General features: G+C 38.6%; 1 protein-coding gene across 7 annotated transcripts in view; it reads left to right on the top strand.

The window, feature by feature from the left end:
- Nucleotides 1–2437: 2437 nt before the first annotated feature.
- The window catches only part of LOC112103834 (adaptor related protein complex 1 subunit sigma 2), a 40786-nt gene continuing 16091 nt past the window's right edge, over nucleotides 2438–27132 (top strand). For 3 of the 7 annotated variants that reach the window (XR_002907870.2, XM_024195792.2, XM_024195793.3), the window contains exons 1-5: nucleotides 2555–2636; nucleotides 3997–4175; nucleotides 8277–8385; nucleotides 9234–9371; nucleotides 21620–21711. Coding sequence is in view for 5 of the 7 variants with exons in the window: in XM_024195792.2 (XP_024051560.1) it covers nucleotides 3997–4175; nucleotides 8277–8385; nucleotides 9234–9371; nucleotides 21620–21664 (471 nt within the window). In the remaining 2 variants the exon portion in view is untranslated. Of the gene's footprint in view, nucleotides 2637–3996; nucleotides 4176–8276; nucleotides 8386–9233; nucleotides 9372–21619; nucleotides 21712–22233; nucleotides 22278–27132 lie in introns of all 7 variants that reach the window. The other 4 variants (XM_024195791.2, XM_024195794.3, XR_002907871.3 and 1 more) reach the window with 3 other exon arrangements.

Genomic DNA, 27132 nt, shown 5'->3' with positions numbered 1-27132 from the left:
CTGGTAAATTCTGGCTCCTTCTCCGGCTCAGGTTGGCCATCCCTGCAGTAGAGGCTCATGCGCCAATGACCGGGGTCTGTCAGCGTTACACTTGCTTTTGTGGATTGCATTTTTGGGTGCCTATTTCTCCCCATTCATTGTATGGGGAGTCTAGGTGCCTAACTCAGGCTTTGTGGATCCCAGTGTTGCTCCAATGATTTTCTAGGCACCTAAAAATTAGACATTGTGATGCTGGGCATTGCAATGCCTAGGTCCCTTTGTGGATATTGACCTCTCTCTTCTTTGGTTTAATCTTCAAGCTTGTAATCAACTTTTCCATTCAGTTTAGTTCCACACATTCTTCCCTCTCCCTATGTTAGGTTCTAGTCTTACAATTGCCACCTGGGCTATAAAAGGAAAAAGTAGTATATTTGCAATTTTCCTCAAGTACTTTTGATTCAAACATCTTTTGAAATGGCAGGAAACATTTCCAAACACTGTTTTCAGTAACAGTTCTGCTGCTACAAATGTTTTCTCTCCAAAAGCATGTAATTTATTAAAATAAAGTATGTTAATAGTAAAAAGCTATACAAAAACTGACACTTTCCAAAGTGATTGAAGCTACTGGTAAGGGAGTGAGCAATGTGTAGTGGTTAGAGCATAAAATTGGATTCTAATCCCTAGTTCTGCTAATAATTTACTGTTGGCCAAATTATTCACACCTTTGTGTGGCTTTCTCCATTTAATATTGGGGGGAAATAATTATTAAAGCCATTGGAGTGTTGAAATTTAAGTTGTTTCTTAAAGCACTTTGAGTTGCTTGGATAGAAGTTGCTTTAGAAGTGAAGTAGGTACATGTAACATTGACTATAGACTATAGTTTAAGACTAATTCCATCCTCTATTCTATCATCCCCATTTTTGCTTTCTCACATTCCTTCTATACTGAAATTTTCCATGTAGGCTCTCAGCCCAAAGGTGCATAAAAGGGGGGAAGGGGTGAGAAAAATAATTTGAGCTATGTGAGTGTGGAAAAAACACTTCCTCCATATACTCTAATCAGAAATTTTGCACTCTGACATAATTCAAACCTCTGACCAGAGGACCTTGGGATTACTTTGTGAAGCTCATTGACACTCAAAAAAAAGGTGACTTTTAAGAAAATCTGTTGAGTAAGTTTAAAATTATGCATGTCTAAATTCAGCAGTTTTGCACATGGACACAATGTATTTCCAGTTTTGTAGACTCACTGTAGCTATTTATTAAAAAACAAAACAAACAAACAAACAAAAAACAGTACCCCATTGATTTCAGTGGAATATATTATCTCCAAGAAAATTAATTTCAAGGAATTTAGTTAATATTTCTGGAGGGAAAAAAACTAGGGATAAAAGATATGGGGACAGTGCATTTTAGGGAGGGATACAAAGGAGAACTGCGTGCTGTGACTCAGGGAGGAGACTGAAATGGAGGCACTTGCACTATAAAATATACAAGATGCATAGCGTGGATGGTATAGAGTTGTAGGGACAACTGTAACTCTTAGAAATTTCTGACTTTATGAGTAGATGATCTCGCAAACTTTAATGTGGCATTAACACTAGTGTGTGCATTTTAATTAACAGTGCAAGGCATTAGACTCAGCTGCTCACCAAGGAAGTCTTTGTTCTCTACAACTAAACCTTGTACCACGAGGGGGGTAATAACTATATCCCCTCTTCAGTGACTGTGCCCGCCCCCAGGGGAACAACTGGAAACCACCGACTGCCTTTCGCCACCCTGATACAGCCGCTGAGATGTCCTGGCCTGGGGCAGAGGAAGCACGTGTCTCACTCCCTGCCCCACGGCCATTAACACTGGTCTCCCTCGGGGCCGGGCCTGGCAGACCCTCCCCATCCGAGCGTGACGTGCTTTAGGGAACACGCCTGGGATGCAAATGTATTTAGATTACACTACGGAGCGCTACCGGGTGCGCATGCGCAATGAGCACTTCTAGCACTCAATCACTTCCGGCTTTGTGGGCGGGTTAGAGGGGTTTATCGCCAAACTGCAGATTGACTGAGGCCATTTTCCGATCTGTCAAGTATCAGGAGGTAGCCGTGTTAGTCTGTATCTACAAAAACAACAAGGAGTCTGGTGCCACCAGACTCCTTGTTGTTTTTCCGATCTGTGTCTCCCTCGGTGATTGGCTACTGTAAAAAAACGCTGTGTGTTTGATTTTCTGGTTGGCTGCCGTAATCCCTACTTCGCCCCTATTGTGGTTCTGTCATGCTGATTGGTTCCTTTCATTTGCCAGTGTGCCTGGCCCGCTGATTGGCTGCTGCACGGCTACCACACGAGCTGCTTATATGTCCCGCTCGCTGATTGACTGGTCCAACCGTTTGTCCCCTCCCCCCCAAGCCGGGTGCGCGCAGCCCCTGCGCCGCCTGTGTTCGCCGAGCTAATAAAGTTTTGTTGGAAGAAAAGCGGCGTCTCCTCTCGCTCCTGCCCCGCCCTCTTGGAGCCGCTCGCCGCGCCCGGCCCCTCCCTCCCGGCTCGGGCCCTGGGGCGGTTGTTTCTCGCCCAGCTGCGTGCGCGCCAAGAGCTCGAGCCGGAGCCTCCCGGCGGCTCCTCCGCCCGCCCCGCTCGCCGCTGCTGCTGCCTCCTCCTGCGGGCACGGTAAGCGGCTCCGAGTCCGGCCAGGGCGGGGGGCTGCTCGGGGAGAGTCCCCGGGGTATAGACCCTCCCTTCCCGGCCGATACCGGGCTCCGCGCCGCTCCCTCCGCTGCGCAAACGCGTGTGGCCGCCGTGATTTAACGGGACCCGGGAGGGTGGCACCCGGGACTGCGCTGTGCGCCCTCCGCCGTGCGCGCGACGGTTAAACTGCTGCTCTGCCCCCGGGGAACGGACTCTAAGCACGCGGGGGGGCCGTGATGTCGCCTGCCTGCCGCTGGCTCCCCTGTCCGGCCGGGGCGAGGCTGTGGCGGAGGCAGCGCTCTGCCCCCGGGCGGCTCCGTGGCTGGCGCTGCCCGGCCTCGGGTTGGGTTCCCTGCAGCCGCTCGTGGGGAGCCGGTGCATCCCGAGGATCCCGCCTGCTCTCCCGCCCCGCAGTGCTGTCGAGGCGGCCAAGTGCCGGAGCCCTTCGTGGGGGGTGGCAGATCCGGGTCAGGGCTGAGGACCCTTCGCGAAGCAGACCCGCCTGAAAGGCTAATTGGGCTTCGCTGGTGCTCCCGCTTGCTCTTCAAGCTCAATGGACATTTGAGCCCCCCCCCCCCAAAAAAAAATGCAGGAAAAGGTGCTTAACATAAGTGTTTTCTCAAACTCAATAGTAATATCATTGTGGGGGAGGGACAGCAGCGCTCCGCCAATCTCTTCATCTTTATTCCCGTTTCCCCATCTGTAAAATGGGGGAAAGACTTGCCACCTCCCCGGGAGTTAGGAAACTTAATCAGTGTCTTTGAAGTGCTTTGACATACTCTGGAATAAATTAATATGGGTGAAAAAAGTATTCTTAATGCAATACCTATAATCCAGTTGGCAGTGAATTTGGTATCAGAAATCATGGGTTTTGACATTAAGGGGCTGAGGGTGCAGTTTCTTCATTTGTCTATAGTAGACCAGCTATGTTGGTGACAATGAGTATTAGCGAAAGGTGCCAGTGTACTAGTGCTGAGCATAGTTTAGCTGAAAGCATAATGTGTTCAGCATCTGGTGGTGTTAACCTCTGTTTCTGAAATTCCTGAACACTGTTTCTTTGTCTACACGTTAATCTTGTGTAACCCACTGTTTAACTCATTGTGGACATCTGTTATTAGCGGTGCTTCATTTTTCTAATGTAGAACGTGCCTTAGTTAAGACAGTGGTTACACCTTTAAAAGTATTTTGTAGATATACTAGCTTTTGGATGGCTGTCATTGACACTTCTCATTTCTTTTCCTACTTTAAAACATTTTTCAACTAATAAAACTAATTTTAAAATGTTTGCATTTGATACAGCTGAAGGACAAATTCATTACAGTTTTATTTGTTAATTCAACAGATGCAGTTTATGTTGCTTTTTAGTCGTCAGGGGAAGCTGAGACTTCAGAAGTGGTATGTCCCGTTGTCTGACAAAGAGAAGAAGAAAATCACAAGGGAACTTGTTCAGACAGTGCTGGCCCGTAAACCGAAAATGTGCAGCTTCCTGGAGTGGAGAGACCTGAAGATTGTTTACAAAAGGTGGTTCTGCCTCACTAAGCTTGTAATTACTAGACATCAAAAAAGATGTAATGAATAGCAAAGAAAATAATGAAAGTGAAATGTTTTCTCCCTTATGATGATGAAAACAGGCTGGTTTTGAGGTTTTTTTTCTTAAATCTTATTTGATAACCTAGTAGGAAGCATCCATGCGTAAAGAGCCACTCATGCATTTAGAAATGTGCTGAAGAACAAAGGTTAGATTTTCTTAAACTTAAGAATGATTCTTTCCAGTTCTGTGTTCAGCTGTCTAAGTAAAAGGATGGATACAAATATGAAAAATAATGTATGATTTAATGGCTATTTAGAATGACTAAATTCTATAAACATGTTTACCTCAAGCAGTGGATAACTATAAATTGGTTACAAATATAATTTGGGCTCAAAGGCACCAGATATATGAATAAGAAAAGATTTTTGCTGGCCGTACAAAAAAGTATTTTTTCACTTTGAGAAATCAAGATCAGTTTTCTATGGGTGAAAGTACTGTCTAATTTTCTTAGTCAGAAATCTCTTTGTACCTGTTTACTTGCAAAATGCTAAGGTTGTGCAGCTGTAATGTTTTGATTCTGCTCACCTTTTGAATGTAATACAAAACAGCTGTGAAATTGCTTTTCTCCACAAATTACTGTAACTGACATTCCAATGAGATGAAGGAAATAAATGCATCCTATTAAAAGCTAGTTTTATAAAAGGAGTTTAAAAAAAATGGCAGGTTAATTGATGCCAGGGAAAGTAATTTAATTTTTCCTTTGTTTTATTTCCTTGTTTTTCTTCAAGTTTGGGTAGTCATGGTCATCACACAGCTGAGGGAACACCACTAAGAGGACTGGATTTAAGTAGTGATAAAAACCACTTAGTGTGATAGTGCCTTTGGGCTTGGAGAAAGTGCATGCTTCCAAAGATAACGATGAAACCCAGAAGGAATAGGAGCAAGCTCGGGTGGCCCAAGAGTCCAAGAGCAGCCTTGGAAACAATCCTTCATATTCAGGGAGTTCTGGTAGTCTTTGTCCTGGGCAGGTAGCCAAAAGAGAACCAGACAATCTACAGAAACTAACAAACCTTGGCAGGGGTCACAATCCTTCTTAGCAAGAGATGCTTCATCTTGGTTGCAAGTTTGAGGATGCTACAGAGAATCCTGAGCCAATCCTCTACCAAGGTCTGCCTAATCTATCCCATAGTTTGGGGACAGTTTGACTCACATTGGGTAAAAACCATGACTTGTTAAAAAACTTAAAACATTTAACATTTTTTAGTTTCGTGTTGCTAGTTCTTCATGTTTTTCTTATTTCATAATCTAAATTGCTGAAATGCATGTTTTATACTTATTTATTCTAGAACTACCTAATTGTTATAATTTCAGATATTAGAGCAAGGTAGTAGGTTCACTTAAATCAAAGCGAATTTTAAGCAATCAATTTTAATGTTTTTGCCTTTGTACTCCTAAAGAGAGGTTGTTTAACTGATTGACAATACTTAAAACATGTTAATTTGCAACTAAATACATCCTTTATACTAAATTTGGTGCTGCTTTTTGCAAACTTAGGAGGAAATGTTATATCTATACACATTTATTTAAGCAGTTATATAGCTTACTTTACATTTATTCAGATGCTTAATTTTTTATTTTGTATTATGTTAGTAAACAATGAATAATGTGTTTCTTATTTGCAAGATTAATTCTTTTACTTGTTTGTTTTGAGCTCTTTGGATAGGAACTCAAATGCAATTAAAATGCAAGCAAAATTTTAAAGATTTTAATTAGTAAACTAAAGCTACCTTAAATATGCTGGATTCATAACAAAAAAAAAAAAGTATTCAAAACCTGCTTAAAACTAACTGATTTATTAAACAAAGTGTTACCTGCAGTTAGTGAATTGAACTAGTTGTTTCTGGTCACTGTGTCCTTCAGGATTTTAGAAATAGCAGATCTCAGCCTCTCACATTTAGTTTTTATTCATAGTTTGGAAGAGAAAACAAGCTTTACTGCTTTTCAACGTTCAAATGCTTTTTAACTTTGAATTAACTAATCATTGAATTTAAAATAGTTATATAACCTGAAATGAAGAAATTATTCTCTCTGCATCTGCAAAAGAGGCTACTGCTGTCAAAGCTGATTTAGTATTTCAACAGACTCTGGTTCCAGGTGTGTAGCCAACGATGTCTACCAGTTCAGTGGTTTGACTTTCTTTAAAACTTTGGCAGTAAACATATACTGCTCAAGTCCCAGGGCCTCATTAACATCGTTTTGTTGTGAGATCAATACAAACTCAGATACAAATTTGGTAAGCTTATAGCTTGTGCCATATATACGTCACCTGAAATACTCAATGTACACAAATCAAGAAAGCTGAAATGCTTTGATCAAGGCTGTAGCCCTTCATCATGGTTTGTATTGGCAAGACATCCTCTGAATTAAGTGTTTTAAGAGGAGAATCTGAAAATATATTTTCACATATATCAGTGAGAAAAAACACAGAAATAAACTCTTGCACATTCTCATCTCCAGAGGACCCACTCTAGACTTGACAAGAGATTTAGCTTGCCCGTCTCAGGGCTTGTTTTGGATATTTTGAGGTCCAAGCTAAGAGAACCAATATGACTGCCTTCAAGCATTGGGGCCTGACGAGGGCATGTGCCTTTGTTTACTCCTTCAAAAGATTACAGATGTGGCCCTTACAACTGTGGTTGAATTTGGTGTAGGTGCTTGCTCTTCATTGCCTGGATATGGAAGTGTGTTTCTTCAAGAGGTCAGGCTTGCTCCTGTTTTGATTATATGATTATTGCTGAATGTTTTGAAGGACAATGTTCTTTTCCCAGCCAGCATATCATTATAGGTACCTTTGCCTCCAGTTTGTGTTAGGGGGTTGCAACTTAGAAGCTTTTGTACTTAAATATATTTAAATTTCCCCCTCCAAACTGCATGTTGTAGAACTTGAACATGCATTCTAGTTAACACTTGCTTTAACCTAGTTGAAAATACTACACCAGCAGGGTTTCTAACCTTAAATTTGCCTTTAAATGTGGTTATGAAGGACAAACAGTCTTCTAAGAAGAAAAGTCCAGGTGATATAATCTTTTGTATTGTTGAAAAGTAATTTGATGTATTAAAACGGACTCTCAAAGGGTTGGGTTTAGTTTTAAAATCTGTATTTAGTTGTGGACACTGTATTATGACCAAGTGTTATGGAGTGGGAGTTCATTTGTTTTTGTTTTTTTGTTTAGTGACACAAAAGCTGTTTTGTCTGAAACAGGTCAAATTGTTTAATTATATTTAAGGCCTGTCCTTTTAAGAGCTTATTACTCATTTAACTTGAAATGAAGGTCTGCTATTGTCATGAGATTCAAATTATCCTTAAGCATTGGAAGGGAAACAATTTAGCTGAACATAGCAATAATCAGCTGACATTAAAATGAATGTGGAGAAAGTCACGTGCCTTGAGTAACAGAATAGAAGTATTCAGACAGATTTGCTTTGAGTGCTAGTAATTAGAGTAAGCTTCAAATCGTTGTGCTAGAAAAACGCACAGATATTTTTCTCTTTCCAGACTGATGTTTTAATGTTAATGTTTTATTTATAATTTAGATTTTCAAATCTTATCTATTGGATGCTTGCTGTACTCTTTTAAAAACCAAGCCAGTAGAAAGTGATTTACCCAACAACTGTGTATAAAAGACATAATTTGTTTTGTAATGCATTAAAAAAATCCTCTGAGTTACTGTTTTTATTTCTGTTGAATCAGGTTTGACAAAAAAAGCTTTAAAAAAAAAAAATTGAAAAGGCCTTTTCAATTTTCTAACAAGCTCAGTTTGACGTGAGAGAAGCCAATGGTTAAAAAGGCCATAGAAATTGAAATATTATTTGATCCATGGAGGTGATCGCTCTCAGTTCTTTTTAAGGAACATCAGTCATACTATGTGGGCAAGCTTGCAGTGCTGCTGCCTCTAATCTGTTACTTCTGAGGATACACAGATCTTAGTTTCCAGGACTGAGAACAATCTGACACCTTTCAGGAGCACTAATTTAACTGACATGGGGGCTGGAGTTTTTATAATAACATAAAGATAATTTTGTTGTTGCAGATATGCAAGCCTTTATTTCTGCTGTGCTATTGAAGATCAGGACAATGAACTGATAACCCTGGAAATAATTCATCGTTATGTGGAACTACTTGACAAGTATTTTGGCAGTGTAAGTTAGTGACTCTGATTTTGGTTTCAGTTTTTACAAAATTCCATTATATATTTTTGTTAATATAGTAAGTGCATCATCTTCTTGCTTAGTGTACAAGATATTTTAAAAGTGATATGTTTTCTGCTGGACATGGATATCTGATAGATATAGATATATATAGATATAGATATATATGGCAAATCTTACATCACTTGTTCTGCCAAATCAACCTGGTAACTAACCTATCTTCACAACACCCTTGTCAGGGGAGGAGGTGGTTGTATGTCCTGTTCCCCTCTCTCCCCCCAGGCTCCTTCCCAATCTACTTTCCTTCAGCTGCAATTTCAGGAAAAGTTCTGTGCAGCCCCCTGCAGCCCCAGTCTAGAGCATACTCAGTGCAGATAGAATTATAGTTAGCTATGTTGAAATTCAAGCAAATCTCTACTAGCAGATGCGAACTGTGGTTTTTCAGATGCTTGTGATTTGGCCCAGTTTGGGTGGATTCTCATGGGGACAGTGAAAGGCGCATCCCTGACACAAAGGCCTCCCTCCTGCCAAATTTCAAGTCCCTGCTCCAAAGCATGGGGGTACCAGAGCTTGTCAGAGAAACGATCCCCGGAATTTTTTAACATGGGCAAGATGCATTTCTCACTAGCCTCATTCTCAGAAGTGGCGGGACCACTTTGGCTGAAATTCTCCACAAAAAATTCAGCTTTAAGAAAATGCCTGAAATGGAAATTTTCAGCCCGAACAGTTAATTTGGCAAAGTTATGAGCAAGTGAAAGAAGAATCTAATAATAGGAAGTGTTGGGCAACCTTAATAAGGCATGCTACCCCCCCATCACAACATTTACTGTGCTTTTCAGGTGTGTGAACTTGATATCATCTTCAATTTTGAAAAGGCTTATTTTATTCTGGATGAGTTCCTGTTGGGAGGGGAAGTTCAGGAGACCTCCAAGAAAAACGTTCTCAAAGCCATTGAGCAGGCAGATCTGTTACAGGAGGTAAGCAAATGGTACTTCTCCTGCCTAAGCACCAGCATGCTGTGCTATGGCTAATGAAGGCTCTCACTTTTCTAATATGGTAGAAAGCGCTTTTTAGCATGCTTAGCATGTAATCTCCTGTTAGTTTTTCTGTTCGTGTAGTATATGTACTACCACAGTATTATCTTTCAGCTTTTTTATTCTTTTCACCTTGTATTCAGTACACACATATGTAAAGCTTCTTTTTAAAGCTTTAGATTTATTTAGAGATTGTCCCTATGTTGTATGTTTTGCTAGAATTGCAAGCTACCTAATATTTATAGATGTTGCTCTTTTTAATTTATCCATATCTCTTCCTTAGATTTCTTTTTTGCACTTTAATAATCTTGATAATTATCACTAGTTTTTTGTCATACCTGATGCATGTGTGCTTCTTTACTGTTTCACTGCTCAAATCCAGAAGCTAGACTCTCTTCTTTGAGCCTCTTTCAGGTATAGTTAATATTAACTATTCTAAAGGCATTATGTCTTAATGTTGTAGTTTAATTTATTTTAAAATATAAATGCATTATAAAGTTAGAATAATAGTTAGTCAGTAGTCATAGAAATATATAGAATGAAGTAGAAAAGACATTCAAAACTTCACCCATTATTCAGTTATTGAAATAAAAATATTTCCACTGTTAATTTCTGACTTTGGAGAGCTGTTAAAGTATGAACTCAGATCTTAAACCCAGAGTTTGGAAAGCAATTTTTTTTAATTGTACCGCAAAATCCCTAGTAATAAAGTAAATTTTAAAAAGCCCTCTTCTCTCTACCAGCCCCTTTGTATTTTATTATTTACTAACGATGTTCTCAAGGTTATAACATTGAACTAGCAGTTCAGACCCTGCCAATGACACCTAGTAAGATCTTGGGAAAGTCACTTAACTTCTCTGTGCACCAATTTGTGACAGGGATGTACAATTTGCCCATCTCATGTGCATGTTAAAGTTTAAGGCTTCTAAAATGTTTAGAGGTCACTGGTAAAAGATGCTATATAAATGCAAAATAGTATTTGAGCTTTGTCCTATGAACATTTTAATGGGTTATTATTTTGTCTTGTGAGAGATCTGTTTCTGTTGATCTGTCATGTGAGCGCTCCATATTTCTGAGGTTCTCCTTCTGCCGTCCTTGCTATTGCCCCAGGAACATCTTATTGCTAAATTATAGGATTGAAAAATTATCCCATCCTTTATTCTCCACTCTCATAGTTTAGTTGCATTTTGTAATCCTATTACTTGAGGTGAAAGTAAGAGGATGACATACCAGCTAAGACTCATTTATAGATAGAGGTGCTAATAAACTGTGTGATGTATCCTTTTTTGGTTTGGGAAGCTTAATTATTCCTATTTTCAAAGGATGCTCTGAAACCTTCCTCTCATCACTCCTTTATTGTGGTAAGAGGGGAATTTCCTAATGAGGTGGATATTACAGGCCTACTGAAATTTTAGCTGTTTGGTACTCTACTAATGCTATATATTGTTATGGCATACAGAAAATGTTCCATGGGGTTTTTCATCTAAAGCTTTTGCTTTCTTAGAATCAAAGAATTGCAGAAGTTACAAATGGGAAGTGACCTAGTAAATAATCGGTCTCCCTGCAAATGCATGATTGTTCCCTACAATGTCAACATTTTGCAGCATTTTGTCCAGTCTAGTTTTAAAAATTACAAGCAATGAGACTTCCTTTGGGAGGCTGTTTTATTGTATCCTACAGTCAGAAATAATTCCTGATATTCTGCCTAAAATTTACCTTTAATTTCATTCTACTACCCCTAGATTATTTTGACACTAAAAATAAATAATACAAAATAAAAAAATTGCCTCCCTTTTTAATTTTTTTACAATGGGAAATTTTCTCCTTCTCTCCATTTTCTTTTTAAATGTGGACATTGCTTCTTTGAAACAGTGTTTTATTTATTTATTTATTTATTTCCCCCCCCAAGCCTTCTGATTTCTTTTATGATCCCTGGGTTAACTATTTTTCCTGATTGTAACCAATAAGTAACAAAAATCTGTATCCTTGTTGCTTTTGAAGTTTATTTTACATTGTGGTGGAAATGTAATTGAGATTTTTTCACCGTTTGATAGATTAATGATGTCAATTAAATATAAAATGGCACTCTTTATATGGCTGCTTTTTTACTTCAGTGGGAGTTCAGTTTAAGGACTTCAGGATTTTAAAGAGGTTTAACACAAAATTATATATTTTAGTGTAGGATCTTTCCTTTCATGCTAGTTGATGCAAAGTGAATCCAGAGTCTGACAATGAAGAATACTGAAATGTTGAATTCATATGTCACCATTGGAGGATCTTTTTATTTCAGTGAATTTCTGTTTCTCTGAATAGTTTAGAAAAAGTCCACAAGAATAGAATACATTCTTCAGTTCTACCAATCCCAAATTTTTTCAAACATCAGTATGCTTTTTTCTCACCAGATCCACTCCTCATATGCACAATATATCTCAAAGCTAAAGATTTTCTTTGAGCCCTAAATGGATTGTTACTTGACAGTCATTTAAAAAAAAAAATTAAGTACTGTATTTTTAATACATTAAATGTAATGTATGTATCATTAACTGGTTAGTGTTTCTAACACATTTTGATGATGATTAGCTGTTCAGAAATGTTTATCACACAAAGGAACATCATTTTACAGATCTTAAGTGGGAGGAAGCAATGGCTGTTGTGAGTAATATTAAAAGGAAAACATGCACAGGCAAGAGTTGTTTGAAGAGTGAATTGGCCTCTTATAGGCTTGTCCATTTGTATTCCCCTGGCAGTTTTCCAGGAGATGATTTATATTGTAGAGCACCTTTTTAGAGTATCATGTACTTAACCTTTCTGTGCTGTTATAATCACTTACAAACACTCAGGGCTTGTCTACACTGAAAATGCTGCAGCTGTGCCTCTGTAGTGCTTCAGTGAAGACAGGAGGGCTTCTCTCATCAGCGTAGGTACTCCACCTCCCTGAGAGGCAGAATTCTCCCATCAACCTATTGCTGTGTACACCAGGGGATAGGTCGGTTTAAGTGCATTGCTCAGGGGTGTGGATTTTTCACACCCAAGAGCGACGTAGTTATACTAATGTAATTTCCTAGTATAGAGCAGTCCTCAGTTCAGTTAGCGCTCATCTCACTAATGTACTGATTTTGGAGACTTACATGCTGTGGTTTCATGTGTACTTGATGCTCATTTTTCTTTAGTGTTCTTCTTAGCTCCCTTCACAATGACAACACATTGAGTCTTTTTGTATCTGGTGCTGGCCACTAAAGTTATCAGTGATACACAGCTCACCCTCATCTTTAAAAGAGCTGCAACCCTGACGGTAGTTTGACATTCTGTGTGTGGAGGTGCAGAGGGGCACATGCGTTTCCATTTGAGAAGAATACATTTTTTGTCATACTATGGAACTGTGAAATAAAATTTTTCAGGTCTTGATGTGCTCAATTAACCATGTTGCATTGTAATTATATTTACAAGAGCCAGTTTTCCATGCCACTTCCCTCTATTCTTCTTTTCTCAGGTTGGCATTGAAATTAGTACGGTATTCCAGAAAATCTGTAGCAATTTCTAATCTCTGTATGCACTTTTTTCTTCTGTGTGGATATTGCTTTTTTCATTTTATATTTTATCTTTGTTTCCTGATGTAAGCATCAATTCAGCAAAGCATTTAATCACAGTCTTAAGTAAATCCTGGTTTAGTAGAGCACTTAAGCATTGTGGTTCACTTTAAGTTAAGGAAGTGTTTAAATGCTTTGCTGAATCAGGGCCTTATTTGATAATCCACTGCCTGTTTTATTGCAGTTACCAGTCTATTTTGTAACTCAAAACAGTTACTGAGGCATACTTTTGTTAAAAGATGACATTTTGCTTTTGAGGTCATAGCTCAACTCTTTGCCTGTGGTGACTTTTTTCTTCCATAAGCATAAAATGTTATGGCGTTTGTGCTCATTTATGTATCTCATATTGAACAGCTGAAAAGTAATTTTACTTATGCATCATATTTTTGTGGATGAGTAAAGGTCATGTGGCCAATTTCATGATTGTTTACAATTCCAGCTAAAACTGCTAATTGTTTTTAATAATACTTGACATCGTAACAAATAAATAACACAAACAATATAGTTTGCATTGTTATTGTAGCATGGTGATACCAGGATTTGAGACAAGGTTGGTAAATTTACATCTTTTATTGGACCAACTTCCGTTGGTGGAAGAGACAAGCTTTAGAGCTCCACAGACCTCTCTTTCAGGTTTGAAAAAGGTTAATTGCCTATTCCGTTTTAAGAAGTTTCTTGCAACGTGTGTTAATCTCTTATTCTTAACAATCTGTCCTACCTTGTATTTAGCTGTGATACTCTGGCTACCTTTTTCAGACTTGAAGATGAGCTCTGTGAAGCTCGAAAGCTTGTCTCCCACCAACAGAAGTTGGTCCAATAAAAGATATTGCCTCACCCACCTTGTATCTCTGAGTATAGTACACAACAATAATGAAGTATCAGTTTTTCACTTAGGACTATAGGAATTGCCATTCAGTAATTCAGTGATGGCCATTAGTATGAGATACTGTCTCCGACTAATACTGTGCAAACCTACATAATAGTCCCAATACAAGTATAGTTACAGATACTATTATATACATTTAATAATACATAAAGAATTAAACAAAACAGTTACCATCAGTGTTTACTAAAGAAAGAACATAACTGTTAAAGGCTTGCCAGCTGGTGAGATTTTTTTTTGTTGATTTTTTTTTTACTAACAACATTTCAAAATAGTTTTGTAGTCTTTTTTTTTTTTTTTTTGTAGGTTAATTTTTCTTTCACTAGAATTTCCCAAATCTTGTTCAACCCACGTATTATCACTGGAGGTTATTTATTCCTCCAGGGGTCTTCAGCAGAACAGTTTGGATATTTCACTGTAAATATTGATGTTTATGTTCAGTGGAAATTCCAACAGTCTGGACAAAAGGTCTGTTGGTAAATCACAATTGGTTACTTTCTGTTTCCATATTTTTATTCATATAATTGTCTAATCCTTTACTAAATATTACTAAAGTATGTGCTTCATTAAAATCAACCATTAGTTGTATTTTTCATCTTTTTAAAATATCTTGCATCCTAATTTCAGTTAGTGACCTCTTGTCCCTGTATATGAGGAAGAATAAGTGTATTTTCAATGTTATTCCTCTGTCTACTTTTTTGAAGGTAAATACTTTTTTTTTTTTTTTTGGGGTATTAAAAACCTGCTTCCCCACTGAGATAAGCAACTTGTGTATGGAAGTGGAGGCTATTTTGGAACTGCCATGAGAATTTCCTATCAGAGGAAGAACTTCTCGACTGGAAACTGTCAGTTTGAAAGAGCAGCTATATGTAGACTGTAGGATTGTGTATGGTTCTAAAGGCTGTAATATGCCTTTAGTAATATATAACCGTTGTGCATATAAATAATGGTAGCAATACCAATTTTTAAAAATAAAAATCCCCAAACATTTTAACCTGTATAAGGGATCTCCACAAGTGGGTGAGAACATAATTTTTCACCATCTCTATTAGAAGACCACCTCTGTAAGCAGCTGCTTTTGTTTGTCCCCCTTGATTGCTTAAGATAGTTTTACTGTGTCCTAGTAAACAGAGGCTGAAAAACTCAGCCACTGGTGAGTGGAGCACTTTCAGTGTGAATGTGGTGACTTCACATTCAGTTTCTGCAGAATCTGATCTTTCATTTAAAAATGTTTCTAGTCCTTATAGTTATGAACATAATCCTAAAGTATAAACCAATGAAGTACTGTCGTCCTAACTGTTGTCAGATTTGGTGCTTCTGCTATTGCTCATATTCCACAAAAGCAAAAGAATTAATGAGAATAGCATTCTTGACTAATTAATGCAAGCCTGCATATCATGACAGTATTATTGGGAAATGTGTTCTTCATACATAACTCCCACTGACATCAGTGGGAGTTGTGTATGGGATAGATCTCACCATCATACCTTTAGACCTCAATCCTTTAGAAACTTTATATATATATATATATATATATGCTTAATTTCATGCAAGGATTTCTTTTTCACTGAACATTTTATTTCTATTTTATAAATTGTATATACTCAATCATAAGCTGGTTTGTTTGTAAGCCGACCGCCCCCCAAGATGGATAAGTAAAAATGGAACAAACTTTGGCTCCCAGGCCATCAGGATGAGCCGCTGGTGGGCCGAGATGGTTTGTTTACCTTGAGCGTCCGCAGGCACAGAGGTAAACCTAAGTAAACAAAGTGTCCCGGTGCGCCAGCTGCTTACCCTGACGGGCCGAGGACAGCAACTGGTGAGGAAATTTTTTTTGGGGGGGGAAGAAGCTGGGGGTCAGGGGAGTAACCCCTGTGACCACCCCCACATGACCCCACCCCTAGCCCGCGACCCCCACACTCTCCCCATCCCTTCCCACCTTATCTGGGGAGGGCCGGGGAGGATGTCTCTGACCTGGCTGGAGTTGCTCCGGCAGGCTGGGCAGCACAGCCGCAGCCTGCTCTGGTGGGCCAGACCTGGCGGCATGGCCGCAGCATGTCCCAGCGGGCTGGGCTGGGTGGCATGGCCGCAGCGTGCTCCGGCAGGCTGGGCCGGGCGGCGCGGCTGCAGCCTGCTCTGGGGGGCGGGGCTGAGTGGCACGGCTGCAGTCTGCCAGCTCTGGAGCTGCAGCTGCTTCGGAGGCTGTGGGGAGAGCAGCGTGGCCAGAAGCAGAGAGACTCTAGCCCTGCCTCTTCCCTTCTGGCTCTGCTGGCTATGCTTCCTCTCCTTGCTCCTTCTGTTGGGGGGAGGGGCTGTGTCCCACCTCTCCCTCTCTCTGCCCGTTCATAAACCAACCCCCTTCTCTGGTGCTTCCCTTTTTTACTAAAAAAAAAAATCGGCTTATGAACGAGTATATCCAGTAAGCTGTATTGTAGGAACACTGGTGGAAAAGCAATACTGTGTGTGTCAGTGGGAGGCATTCAGTTAATGAAGTGTCTGAAGATTGGGCAACAATGGAAATCTATATATTGGTTGGGAGACCTTAAAGTCCCAGGGAGATATAGGAAGTGGTGGTGTTGATTAAGTAGACAGCAGTCTTCCCCTAAACCTAATACTGAACCATTGTCCCAACATGTCAGGAGGGTGAAGAATGCAGCTCTGCATTTTGGAGGTGTCGTCTTCAGAATGAGATGTGAAATAAGTTCTGATCAACTGTACTTGTTGGAGATGCTAAGGCATATTAAGCAACAGTAGAGGTGTCAGCCAGCCAGCCACAGCAGGGCTGTGTTATTGCCCCAACCCTTTTTCCCATCTATCTTGCCATAATCTTGCTGCTTCTTTGTGGTTGCCTTTCTTCTGGAATTGGGATAGAGTATTGCATGGATGGCCAGCTCTTCAATCTGTGACGTCTTCATTCTAAAACTAAAGTCACCAGGACTGTTATTACTGACCTTCAGTATGCTGACGACTGTGCTATCCTCACACACATTGAGGCTGACTTGCAGTCCACCCTAGATCTCTTCTCAGACGCCTATCATAGCTTGGGACTTTCCCTCAACATTAGGAAGAGTAAGGTGCTCCTCCATCTTGCCCCAGAGCAAGTTGCCCCTGTTCTCCCACAAATTGTCATTGGTGAACCCCTGGAAAATGTTGAGCATTTCCCTTACATTGGTAGCCACCTCTCCCAGACAGCCAATCTTGATGTGGAGATTGAACATGGGATCCGTTGTGACAGTGTATCCTTTGGAAAGTTGCTCCGTTGTGTCTTTACTGACAGATCTGTGGATGGAATCTAAGATCCTGGTCTACATTGCAATAGTCATCCCCACTCTTCTTTAGGGAGCGAGACATGGGTGACATACCAAAGCCATATTAAGCATCTGGAGTGGTACCAACAGCGCTGCTTTAGGTAGATTCTCTGTATCGGATAGGAAGACCATTGTACCCATGCCAGCATTCTCTCTGCAGCTAACATCACCAGTGTTGAGGCAAAGATTATGAAACATCAACTTCGCTGGCCTGGTCATTTTGTACGGATGGCTGATACTCATCTTCCAAAGCAATTCCTCTTTTCTCACTTAGTTATGGTAACAGGACCCGTGGAGGACAGAGGAAATGCTACAAAGACACCCTGAAAGTATATCTTAAGAAGGGAGGCATTGACCCCACGAATTAGGAAGAGCTGTAGTGGTGTTGTATCATACCTCAAGCCTCATCCTGGTTTGAAGAGAATTGCCTTGCTCAAGAGGCTGAGAAAGAGCAGAGGAGGAAGGAAAGGGTACAGCATCCAGGCCAGCAGTTGTGCTCTTTCCAAGCAACCACCTGCCACATATGTGGGAAAAACCTGTAAAGCACGAATTGGACTCCTCAGCCATCTTAAGTCTCATCAATGATTTTTCCCCATGGCAGACATCATCCTAGTATTAAGGGATAGCTAACAAACAAACAAGGTGTTAGCCCTGGTGTCCTGGCCAGATATAGGAAAGATGATTTCGTGCCTATGGAACTGTTTTGGGACATGTTTGGGTCATGAGATTTGGGTTCTATTGTGGCTGTGCCATAGATTTCCTGTGAATTTGAGCAAGACGTTTAATCTTTGTGCCTATCTGATTATACGTTTTGTGAAGATATATTCATTAATGTTTGAGAGGCGCTCAAATACTATGGTGATAAATGCTGTAGAAAAGCCTATATGTAAATAAAATACTTGAGTACAATTTGGGAAACTACATTCATTCTACTTAACTTAACCCTGAAGTCTCACTTGCTTTCTTGCATCTTTTAGTGCAAGATGTGGCTGCATCTCAGTGCTAGGGTGGGGGGAGAAATGTATTATTTTTTGTGAGGCACTTGGGAATCCTCTCTGTAGGCTCTAACTGTGAAATAAAACAGCTTTTGCACAGCTTGTTTCTTGAGAGTTGGGTAACTTGTTACAAAATATTGAATTCAAAAGCAAAATGCAACAGCTTTAACCCAAATTAAGTCAATTATTTAAATGTTTGTTTTCAAGCTTATAACTTGGAATAGACATAAATTATTATATTCTTTCCTGCCCGATTAGTTACTTATGATGGAAGTAAATGTTTATATTTTTAAATCTGTCCCCTATGGGCCAAGAAGAGATTGCTAAAACAATGGATATCACTTTTATGAATAATTCATGTTTAGTCAAATTTTGTGTCATGTGGGTTGAACTAATTGTCATTCAGTTATACTGTGTGCTGTCATTGGGTTGTACAAAATTTATAAATAAAACACTTCTAAGATAATTTCTTTGGTAACATGGCATATATGGGATACATGGTAGTGTGGTATCGAGGTTTGATCAGCACTTATTTGCAATGACTTGCAGAAATATGGCCATCCCAAAATTATGTTAATGAAACTTCTAAACCATGCCACGTTACCATGTATTCTTCGTATGTGTCTGTTTTATAATTAGTTAACTCTTCATAGCATTATATCTGAGCATAAAGTATGATTTATAATCTTTATATCCTGTTTTTATATTATTTGTTTTATGATTGGCTGGATGTTTGACTACTCTGTTTATAGTTGGATTTGCGTAAAACTTTTTTTAAAAGTATATAAATTCACTATTATACTTTTCATTAACTGTTTTTGAGGCTACTGTTAAAATGTCCTAAACATATCATAGAAGTAGAGCTGGCTTTGTGATAAATAAATTACAAAAGTATGCATATGCGCAAACCGCAGGAATATTGGAACATCACCCTATTGGTTAGTATTACTTAAAACAATAGAGATCAAGTTCTCAATTTGTTAGAATAGTGGCAGGCTAAGCTGATATTGCTAGTTTAGCGTGGAATCTATATTATAAAAGTTATTTAAAAGTAAAATCAGCCTTTTAATGCCATTAACCATGCTTTCTTCATGAACAACCAACAAACTCTTTCTCTTGTGTCTTTGGAGGAATGGGAACCACGGTAGATGAAAAGCTGCTGTGCGAATTTCTCTAAATAGAAAATAAGTTTTTTAGTTAGGAAACATGATTGCAGAGAATTTTCACTTAATGTGTGCTGCTTCAGGTTTTCAGGCAGTTCCCTAGATCCCTAAAATCTCCTCATTTCACCAATTCTGCCTCCCAAAAAATTTGTTCAGCTGTGTAACAATACTCTTCCCCCTCTTTTTTTTTTTTCTTCAATTTTGTTCACATGGAATTGGATAGGGGAATACAAAATGTAAATGTCTTTTTATGAAGGACATTATAAAAAGGAGCTGTGTCCTCAAAAGCTTCATATATTACAAAATAAATTCTTAATGTCACATATGCCAGCTGGAAAATTTCTTCCTCACTAGTGCTAGATTTAGTGTTCTAGAGCAGCTAGCTGTGTTCAAAGTACTACAAGAAATCCCAATGATAATGCTTCCTATTTAGAGGCTCTCAGACTCGTTAATACTAATTGGGAGTCCTTACCATCTGATAGCTGTTCAGTAGCCTCTGTAATATGAGGTCTAGTGAACAGCATCCACATTACAAAACTATTATCATGTAATTATTATCAACAATCTCTGCAGACAAGCTAAGGAATCAGTATATCTGCAATCTAAACTACCAGTTCATCCCTAGAGATGCTCTATTCCAGAACAGGCTTGAGGCATGCTGTGACAGGGCAATGTGAAGAAGCTTGCATTGCCATTGCATGTATCATACTTATTTTGAGGATTTTAGCTACTAGGGTTATCCGTCAATATGCACAGTAAGTTCACTGAACAACTGGAGAACACTCTCTGCTTTACAATAAAGCTGCTACTACATCTTGTCTCTCAAATCCTGTGCTTCCTGTTCAGAGACTTTCTTATAATCTACATTTCAGTATATTTTATACTTTCCTTGAATCAACACCATGCTGAAGAGAGTAATATATAATGTTTCATATGTACAGAGGCTTTTCAGTTGCATGGAACAGCTTGCCATGTAGTGTTCTCACCCTCTCTTTGTTCACATTACTGCTAAAGATGTGTTTCATGAGGCTTCAAAACACTAGGGGGAAAAAAGAGTTAAGTTAACACTGCATCTGCCCTCCCATTGTGTCCTGTTCTGTGTGTCTTATACTGCAAGTTCCTTGTGTTAGGTACTGTCTTTCTCTGTCTTGTACAGTACCAAGCACATTGTTGGTGCCCTTTTAGCAATAGCTTCTATGTCATGTCTATCTCTACACAAAAGAAGAAATTTTGACCAAGAAGATATAAATTCTAATGCTGAATTTTAAGGTTCGTAACAAATAATTGCAGAGATTTTTTTTAGATGTTATGCCAGAGAATCTGTATGATTGAATATAGAAAGAATGTTTTTTAAAATCAGTAATCTAAATAAACTTGATAATCCATTGACATTTGTACTTAATCCATCTACTGTTTTTAACATTTTGCATATAGTAATGCGACCTGAAAATAATTGCTATGAATTATTACCATACAGAATTCAATTGTTGATGATGGTAACCAGAGGAGAAGTGATATAAAAATGTGGTTGAGTGAATTCTGTATTAAAATACTTGCTGTAAATTGCAACAGAGAGAGTATGGTAGCTAATAAGTGAACCTATGATGTAACTTTTGCTTTATACAGGCATAAAACACCAGTTTTGCTCTAATTACAGAGCAGTATTAATGGTTAAAAAATCAGTTTTCTGTGTGAAATACAACCACAGGGATTAAATATATACACAAAATTGCTATAGCTTCCTACTGATATTTTATAAATCTTACGGTTATAAGTAGTGAACAATTGATATTACAGTTCTTTCTTGTAAGAAAAAGCTCAGTTGGGTTCCTGGGTGGTGGTTAATTTTAAATGTGGGTTTCTAAACCACTTTCAGTAAGCTCCTTTTTTTTTTTTTTTAAAGGTTTAAAACTCCTCTATCCTTAAACTTCATGCTTCTGTTTAAAAAATTATCAAAATCAAACCACAGTGAGCTTTTTCTTACAATGCAACTTATTGGGATCCTCAAACAGATGTTCTTCATCTTTGCTAGTTGTGTTTTTCATAGCAGTGAACTTTAGTTAATCTAATGAAATTATTTGTTTTCTTGAAAATCAATAGCAGCTGAAGTACACTAGTGTTATAAGTAACTGATTTTATTTTTTGTGTGAAGTTCAGAATATTTTTCTTAGTGTATCTAGACAAACCCACCTACAAATAATTTGTTAAAGTAGTAACTATGAAATTTTCACTGCTGCTTGATTTTGTGTTTGTAGAGCCAGAATGAAGACTGGGGAGGTTTGTCTGAGGATATCTTATGATTAAGAGCAGTCTAAGGCTTTAGCCCTTTTGACCCCCCTCTAAATTGGTAACTACCAGATTTACCATTTTGGTGGCATGGATTAAATGGGTGCTATGCAGAGACTGTTGCACGTGTAATGAAGTCCTTGCCTGATGAGTAAAGGATATACACAGAAATTATGGGTGATGGGCTTAATCTTCTGCAACATTTGCATGATGGTATTTGGAGAGTGCTTTGGGTGTTCTGTTTTATTTTCATTTTTATACTAACAGCATCAGTTTGAAGTGTGATTTTTTTTTTTTTATGAGCTTTGTTTTGGTGTTGGTAATTAAGTGGGTTAATGGAGTTTAGAGAAGTGGTATACCAAAACTAATTACTAAACAGATGTTTGGCTTTGTTTACTTGTAAGCAACCCACTTAAACATGTGTTTACTGGAAAATGCGCTGTTACCTCTGGTAGGCAAATGACATGGGCCCCTGTATAGAATGGTGCTGCTGCAATTGACTGTATATCTAATACTGGGTGATGCTGCATGAGAGAACAAACTTATTTGCATATATAGTGCATTGCAACATATTTTTGTGCAGGCCCCTAAGAGAGGAATACATTGTGGCAGTGTTACAAAGAAAAGGTAAGACTGTCTTCAAAAAGCTCACACACGAAAAATGGGTCACTTTGAAAACCTATTAGTCAAGGTCTTAGTGTTTAAATCAGTTACATTACATAAATGTAGTTAAATATATCAACTTTTATTGTGTACATATGCCACAGGGAATATTTTATTTCAGGTGTAGTTTGAAATGTATAAAGATTAAGACTTAATTCATTAGACCAGTTGAATGTAAATGTACACAAATTTTGCAAGTAATGAAAGGAAATTTCATCTTTAAGAAAATACATTTTGCAAAGAATGAGTTCAGATGCTCAGCTTGCCTTTTGTGATGAGTCATAATTCTGGTTTATGTATATGATACATAATTATTTTAATAGTTAAATTTTCTTTATATGATGTCTTTTTTTTGCCTTTTAAATAAAATTTTGCTTGCTGTTCATTTGATGACTCCTGTGATGGCATCCAAGAGTGCTGGTAAAGTTTTGACATCAAATGGGCTGGATTGCACTACAATATTTTATCCTACATGAACGCCAGCAATTATGATTTATATGATGCTGAATGCAGTTTAATGGTCAGGGTAGACAAGGACAAAACGTTTTTTCATGTCAGCTGACTACAATGCTGTTAGTTTATTCTGGTCTACAATGACCACTAAATTGCATTCAAAATCATGTCAGTTAAACACAATTGTTGGCATCTGTGTTTAAACAGTAAAAATCTTGTGGACCTCATAGATTCAATTATTACTTATTTAGATTTAACATTATTAATGACTTTCACTTGAAATTTATTTGGAGGAAGGGAGTCTTTTTACTTTTTTGAAAGTGTGAGTGAGTTCAGTGTTGTAAAGTGTGTGGGAAGAGGGAAGGGTACTTGATAAATTGTGTAGGATGAAGACTTAGGGCACATAAAAACAAAAACTTGGATTAATTCAATAAAATAATTATGATAGGCTGGTTTAAGGGAAATAGAGAATAAACATTCATAACAATGCATTTGTTTGCTGGGAATATTTTTGAAACTTAGTTGAGTGGAGCTCCATGTGAAAGCCTTACAGCACTTTTTTCATGCAGTTAATTAATTGCCATATGGGATGGAGCCCTTATTAGAATTATTGGCACTTACTATATCTTATTAAAACAACCTCCAGTGTGGCCTTTATATAGTCCTACACATCATAGGAGGGTAGTTATTTATAATGATATAGAAGTTGCATACTAAATTTATATTTGAAGGACATTCATCTGGGACACAGGTACTCAAATTAGGGGTTGTGCGATCACCCTGCCTTTCCCATATTATATTGCTCAATAATAAATGGGTCTTGACTAGATCCTGGGTACCTGGGATGGATGGGAATTCTTAGAGTTAGTTTGGGGCTACAGTGTGGCAGATGCTGAGTATTACTAACCTAGAAATTTTGCACGTCCTAAAATACTGATGTGTGACGAGAGTCACTTTTTTGTTTGAAATAAAACTATAAGAAGTGAGTCTTGTAATACATTCATTGAGCACAACCAACAACCTTTGTAAGTATTGCTAGGAGAACTTGGTCCGCCAAACATGAGTATCAGGTTTCTTTTTCTTTTTGTACTTTGTTGCACTTTCCCATCTCTCCACTATAACAGAAGTCCTATATAAGGATGTGACCCTTATGGCTTGGCTAGTGTTAATTCTGTGATTGTAAAACTTTGGTGATCCCTGATTTGTTATGTTTTTCTCAGGTGGAGACTTACAAAAATATTCTGTTCCGATCTATGTTGGGCAGTTAGACTATGGGCTTTTGAGGAACCTATATAATTTGTTGTCCTGTTTGGCTACTTTGTGCAATGTTTGTAGGGTCTGATGCATATTCGTACATGTAGTAACTGGGGCACTGCATAATCTGAGTGTCAGTAAGTGGAATGTAATCTATGTTCTTGAGGGGTATGTGTGAGAGAGCATATTCTATAGTATAGATGCAGAATTTCTCCTTTTGTTGTTTTTACTCAGTGTATTACAGTAGTATGTATATGCCCCTATCAGGGCCCCATTGTGCTAGGTCTGTGCAATCACATGTTAAGAGACAGTCTCTGCCATGAAGAACTTAGTCAAATTTAAGACGAGGCTACAGTTGTAATGAATAGTCAGAAAACATAAGGGAAATAGTGATAGGAAAAACAACGAGGAGTCCTTATGTCACTCTTAGAGACTAACAAATTTATTTGGGCATAAGCTTTCGTGGGCTAAAACCCACCTCATCAGATGCATGGAGTGAAAAATACAGTAAGCAGAATATATATTATAGCACATGAAAAGATGGGAGTTGCCTTACCAAGTGGGAGGTCAATGCTAATGAGCCAATTCAGTTAAGGTGGAAGTGGCCTATTCTCAACAGTTGACAAGAAGGGATGAATACCAAGGGAGGGGAAATTACTTTTGTAGTGCTAACGAGGCCAATGCAATCAAGGTGGCCCATTTCCAACAGTTGAGAAGAAGGGGTGAGTATCAGCAGAGGGAAAATTACTTTTTGTAGTGACCCATCCAGGTGATGTGCACTAGATGATTTTGAGTTTATATGTATGCAGTAAATATGCATACAGCTTCCGTTAGATGCATACAGCTCCCGTTAGATGCAGTAGAAGTTGTGCTTGCATATCTGAGGGTAGCATTTGCAAATGTTAGAGTAATGGTCATGACTTAAAAAGAACAGGAGTACTTGTGGCACCTTAGAGACTAACAAATGTATTTAAGCATAAGCTTTCGTGGGCTAAAGCCCACTTCGTCGGCTGCATAGACTGGAACATACAGCAAGAAGATATTTATACATTCAGAGAACATGAAAGGGTGGAAGTAGCCATACCAACTGTAAGAGGCCAATCAATTGAGATGAGCTATTATCAGCAGGAGAAAAAAAAGTTGTGAAGTGATAATCAAGGTGGCCCATAGAAGGTGTGAGGATACTTAACATGGGGAAATAGATTCAGTTAGTGTAATGACCCAACCATTCCCAGTCTCTGTTCAAACCTAAGTTAATGGTATCTAATTTGCATATTAATTCAAGTTCAGGAGTCTTTCTTTGGAGTCTGTTTTTGAAGCTTTTCTGTTGCAAAATTGCCACCTTCAAGTCTCTCACTGAGTGGTTAGAGAGGTTGAAGTGTTCTCCCACTGGTTTTTGAATGTTATGATTCCTGATGTCAGATTTGTGTCCATTTATTCTTTTGCATAGAGACTGTCTGGTTTGGCCAATGTACATGGCAGAGGGGCATTGCTGGCACATGATGGCATATATCACGTTGGTAGATGTGCAGGTGGACGAGCCCCTGATGGCGTGGCTGATGTGATTAGGTCCTATGATGGTGTCAGTTTCCACTCTGAGTGTGATTTTTACCCTACGTGCATTGCTTAGTAATATATCTCATAACAATCACAGTGGGGGGTATCTATGATGACGAGGAATAAAATTTTTGGAAGGCTTTAGTGTGATATAGTGGATGTTTACTCCCCTAACTGTAAAGCTTGTGTAAATCCTTTGGAAAACACCATTTATCAATTAACTGGCAGGTGTGAAGTGTAGCATTCTAAAGGGATTATCACCTTTGTTCCAACCAGATCAGGGAAGAGGTGGGAGTGGGTGAGGGGGAAGAAAGACACCCACTGAAGTCTGATTACAGTGAATGAAGGTTCAGCTGGTACTTTTGCTTCCCCAGTTGAGAGTGGAGGAGGAGAGGGGTCACTACTGTTGTCTCTCACGCTTTCCTTGGCTGGTGAAGTGAAGGCTGGGGAGATGACAGTTTTACTTCACTGTGTGCCTGTGTAAAATTTTTATATTCTTGCAAAATAATGCTTTAATTGCCTAACGATGGAACCGCAAAGAAAGCGAACAGTAGCAGCTTTGTATAGAGAAATATCTTATGAAATATTTCCTGGTGATTCAACCTCTATTTGTTAAATTGATCTAAGATCTGATGGACTTCTGTATAATGTCTCTTTAAACAAAATCTTACTGTTGTAATAATTGTTTTGTTTCTTATATTTACATGGCTAGGATCTGTAAACCTGTTAATATTTCCTAAATAAATAGTGTGTGTGTGGAATCATTAATTTTGCAATCTTATCTTCAAGTGCATTTTGCCTTGAAATCTCTTCCAGTTGACAGTTGTTAATGAAGATTTCAATCTTAATCAAAATTTCTTACTGTTTCCCCAAAGGTAGTTTGCTTCTTGGACCAAAAACACTCCTGAAAAATGGACTACAGTTATTACCAATTCTATACTGACTACTGATTTGTTGCTCCAGTTTTGTATTTGTTTAGACTAGGAAAAGTGGTCAAGTTTAGCCTGAGGTTAGTCAACACATTTCCGCTCACAGTTTAACACAGTTCTCTCTCCTACCTCTAAACCCCTACCAGCAAAACAAAACCCAACCTTAAAAATCATCCTCTACACTACGCAGAATATTGATCCCAAAAATGGAGCAGTAAGAGACGCAATGAAGTCCACTAGGGATTTCACTATTGTTATTGATTTTATGTAGAAGGTGTTCAGATACTACAGTGATGGTGTATTCATCATCATTTACTGCATACATATTTAGAGAGCTCATCTCAACTTTTCCCTGATCTAGACACACTATTGTCTCACTTTAGCTAGTATGGACATCAATCAGCTAAATTGAGGCAAAAGTTGTTAACCTGTATATCTATGCTTGGGAAAAGATTAAGGTTAGGTAGGGGTTAGCTAGATATTTTAGCTAACATGAATCTCATCTGAACCACTTTCCTAATGTATACAAGTCCTTAGTGACAGGCTGGGATTTTCAGAGGAGCCTTACTCGCTTAGGTTCCTTTGAACCTTCCCTTAAGAAAGACTGTGTCATTTGAAGTAGTAGT

The sequence above is a fragment of the Terrapene carolina genome, unplaced genomic scaffold (assembly GCF_002925995.2).
Source record: "Terrapene carolina triunguis isolate 2854851 unplaced genomic scaffold, T_m_triunguis-2.0 Scaffold23, whole genome shotgun sequence".
Classification (NCBI taxonomy): Eukaryota; Metazoa; Chordata; order Testudines; family Emydidae; genus Terrapene; species Terrapene triunguis.
The sequence above is the reverse complement of the archived record's forward strand: the minus strand, read 5'-3'. Positions and strand labels throughout refer to the sequence as shown.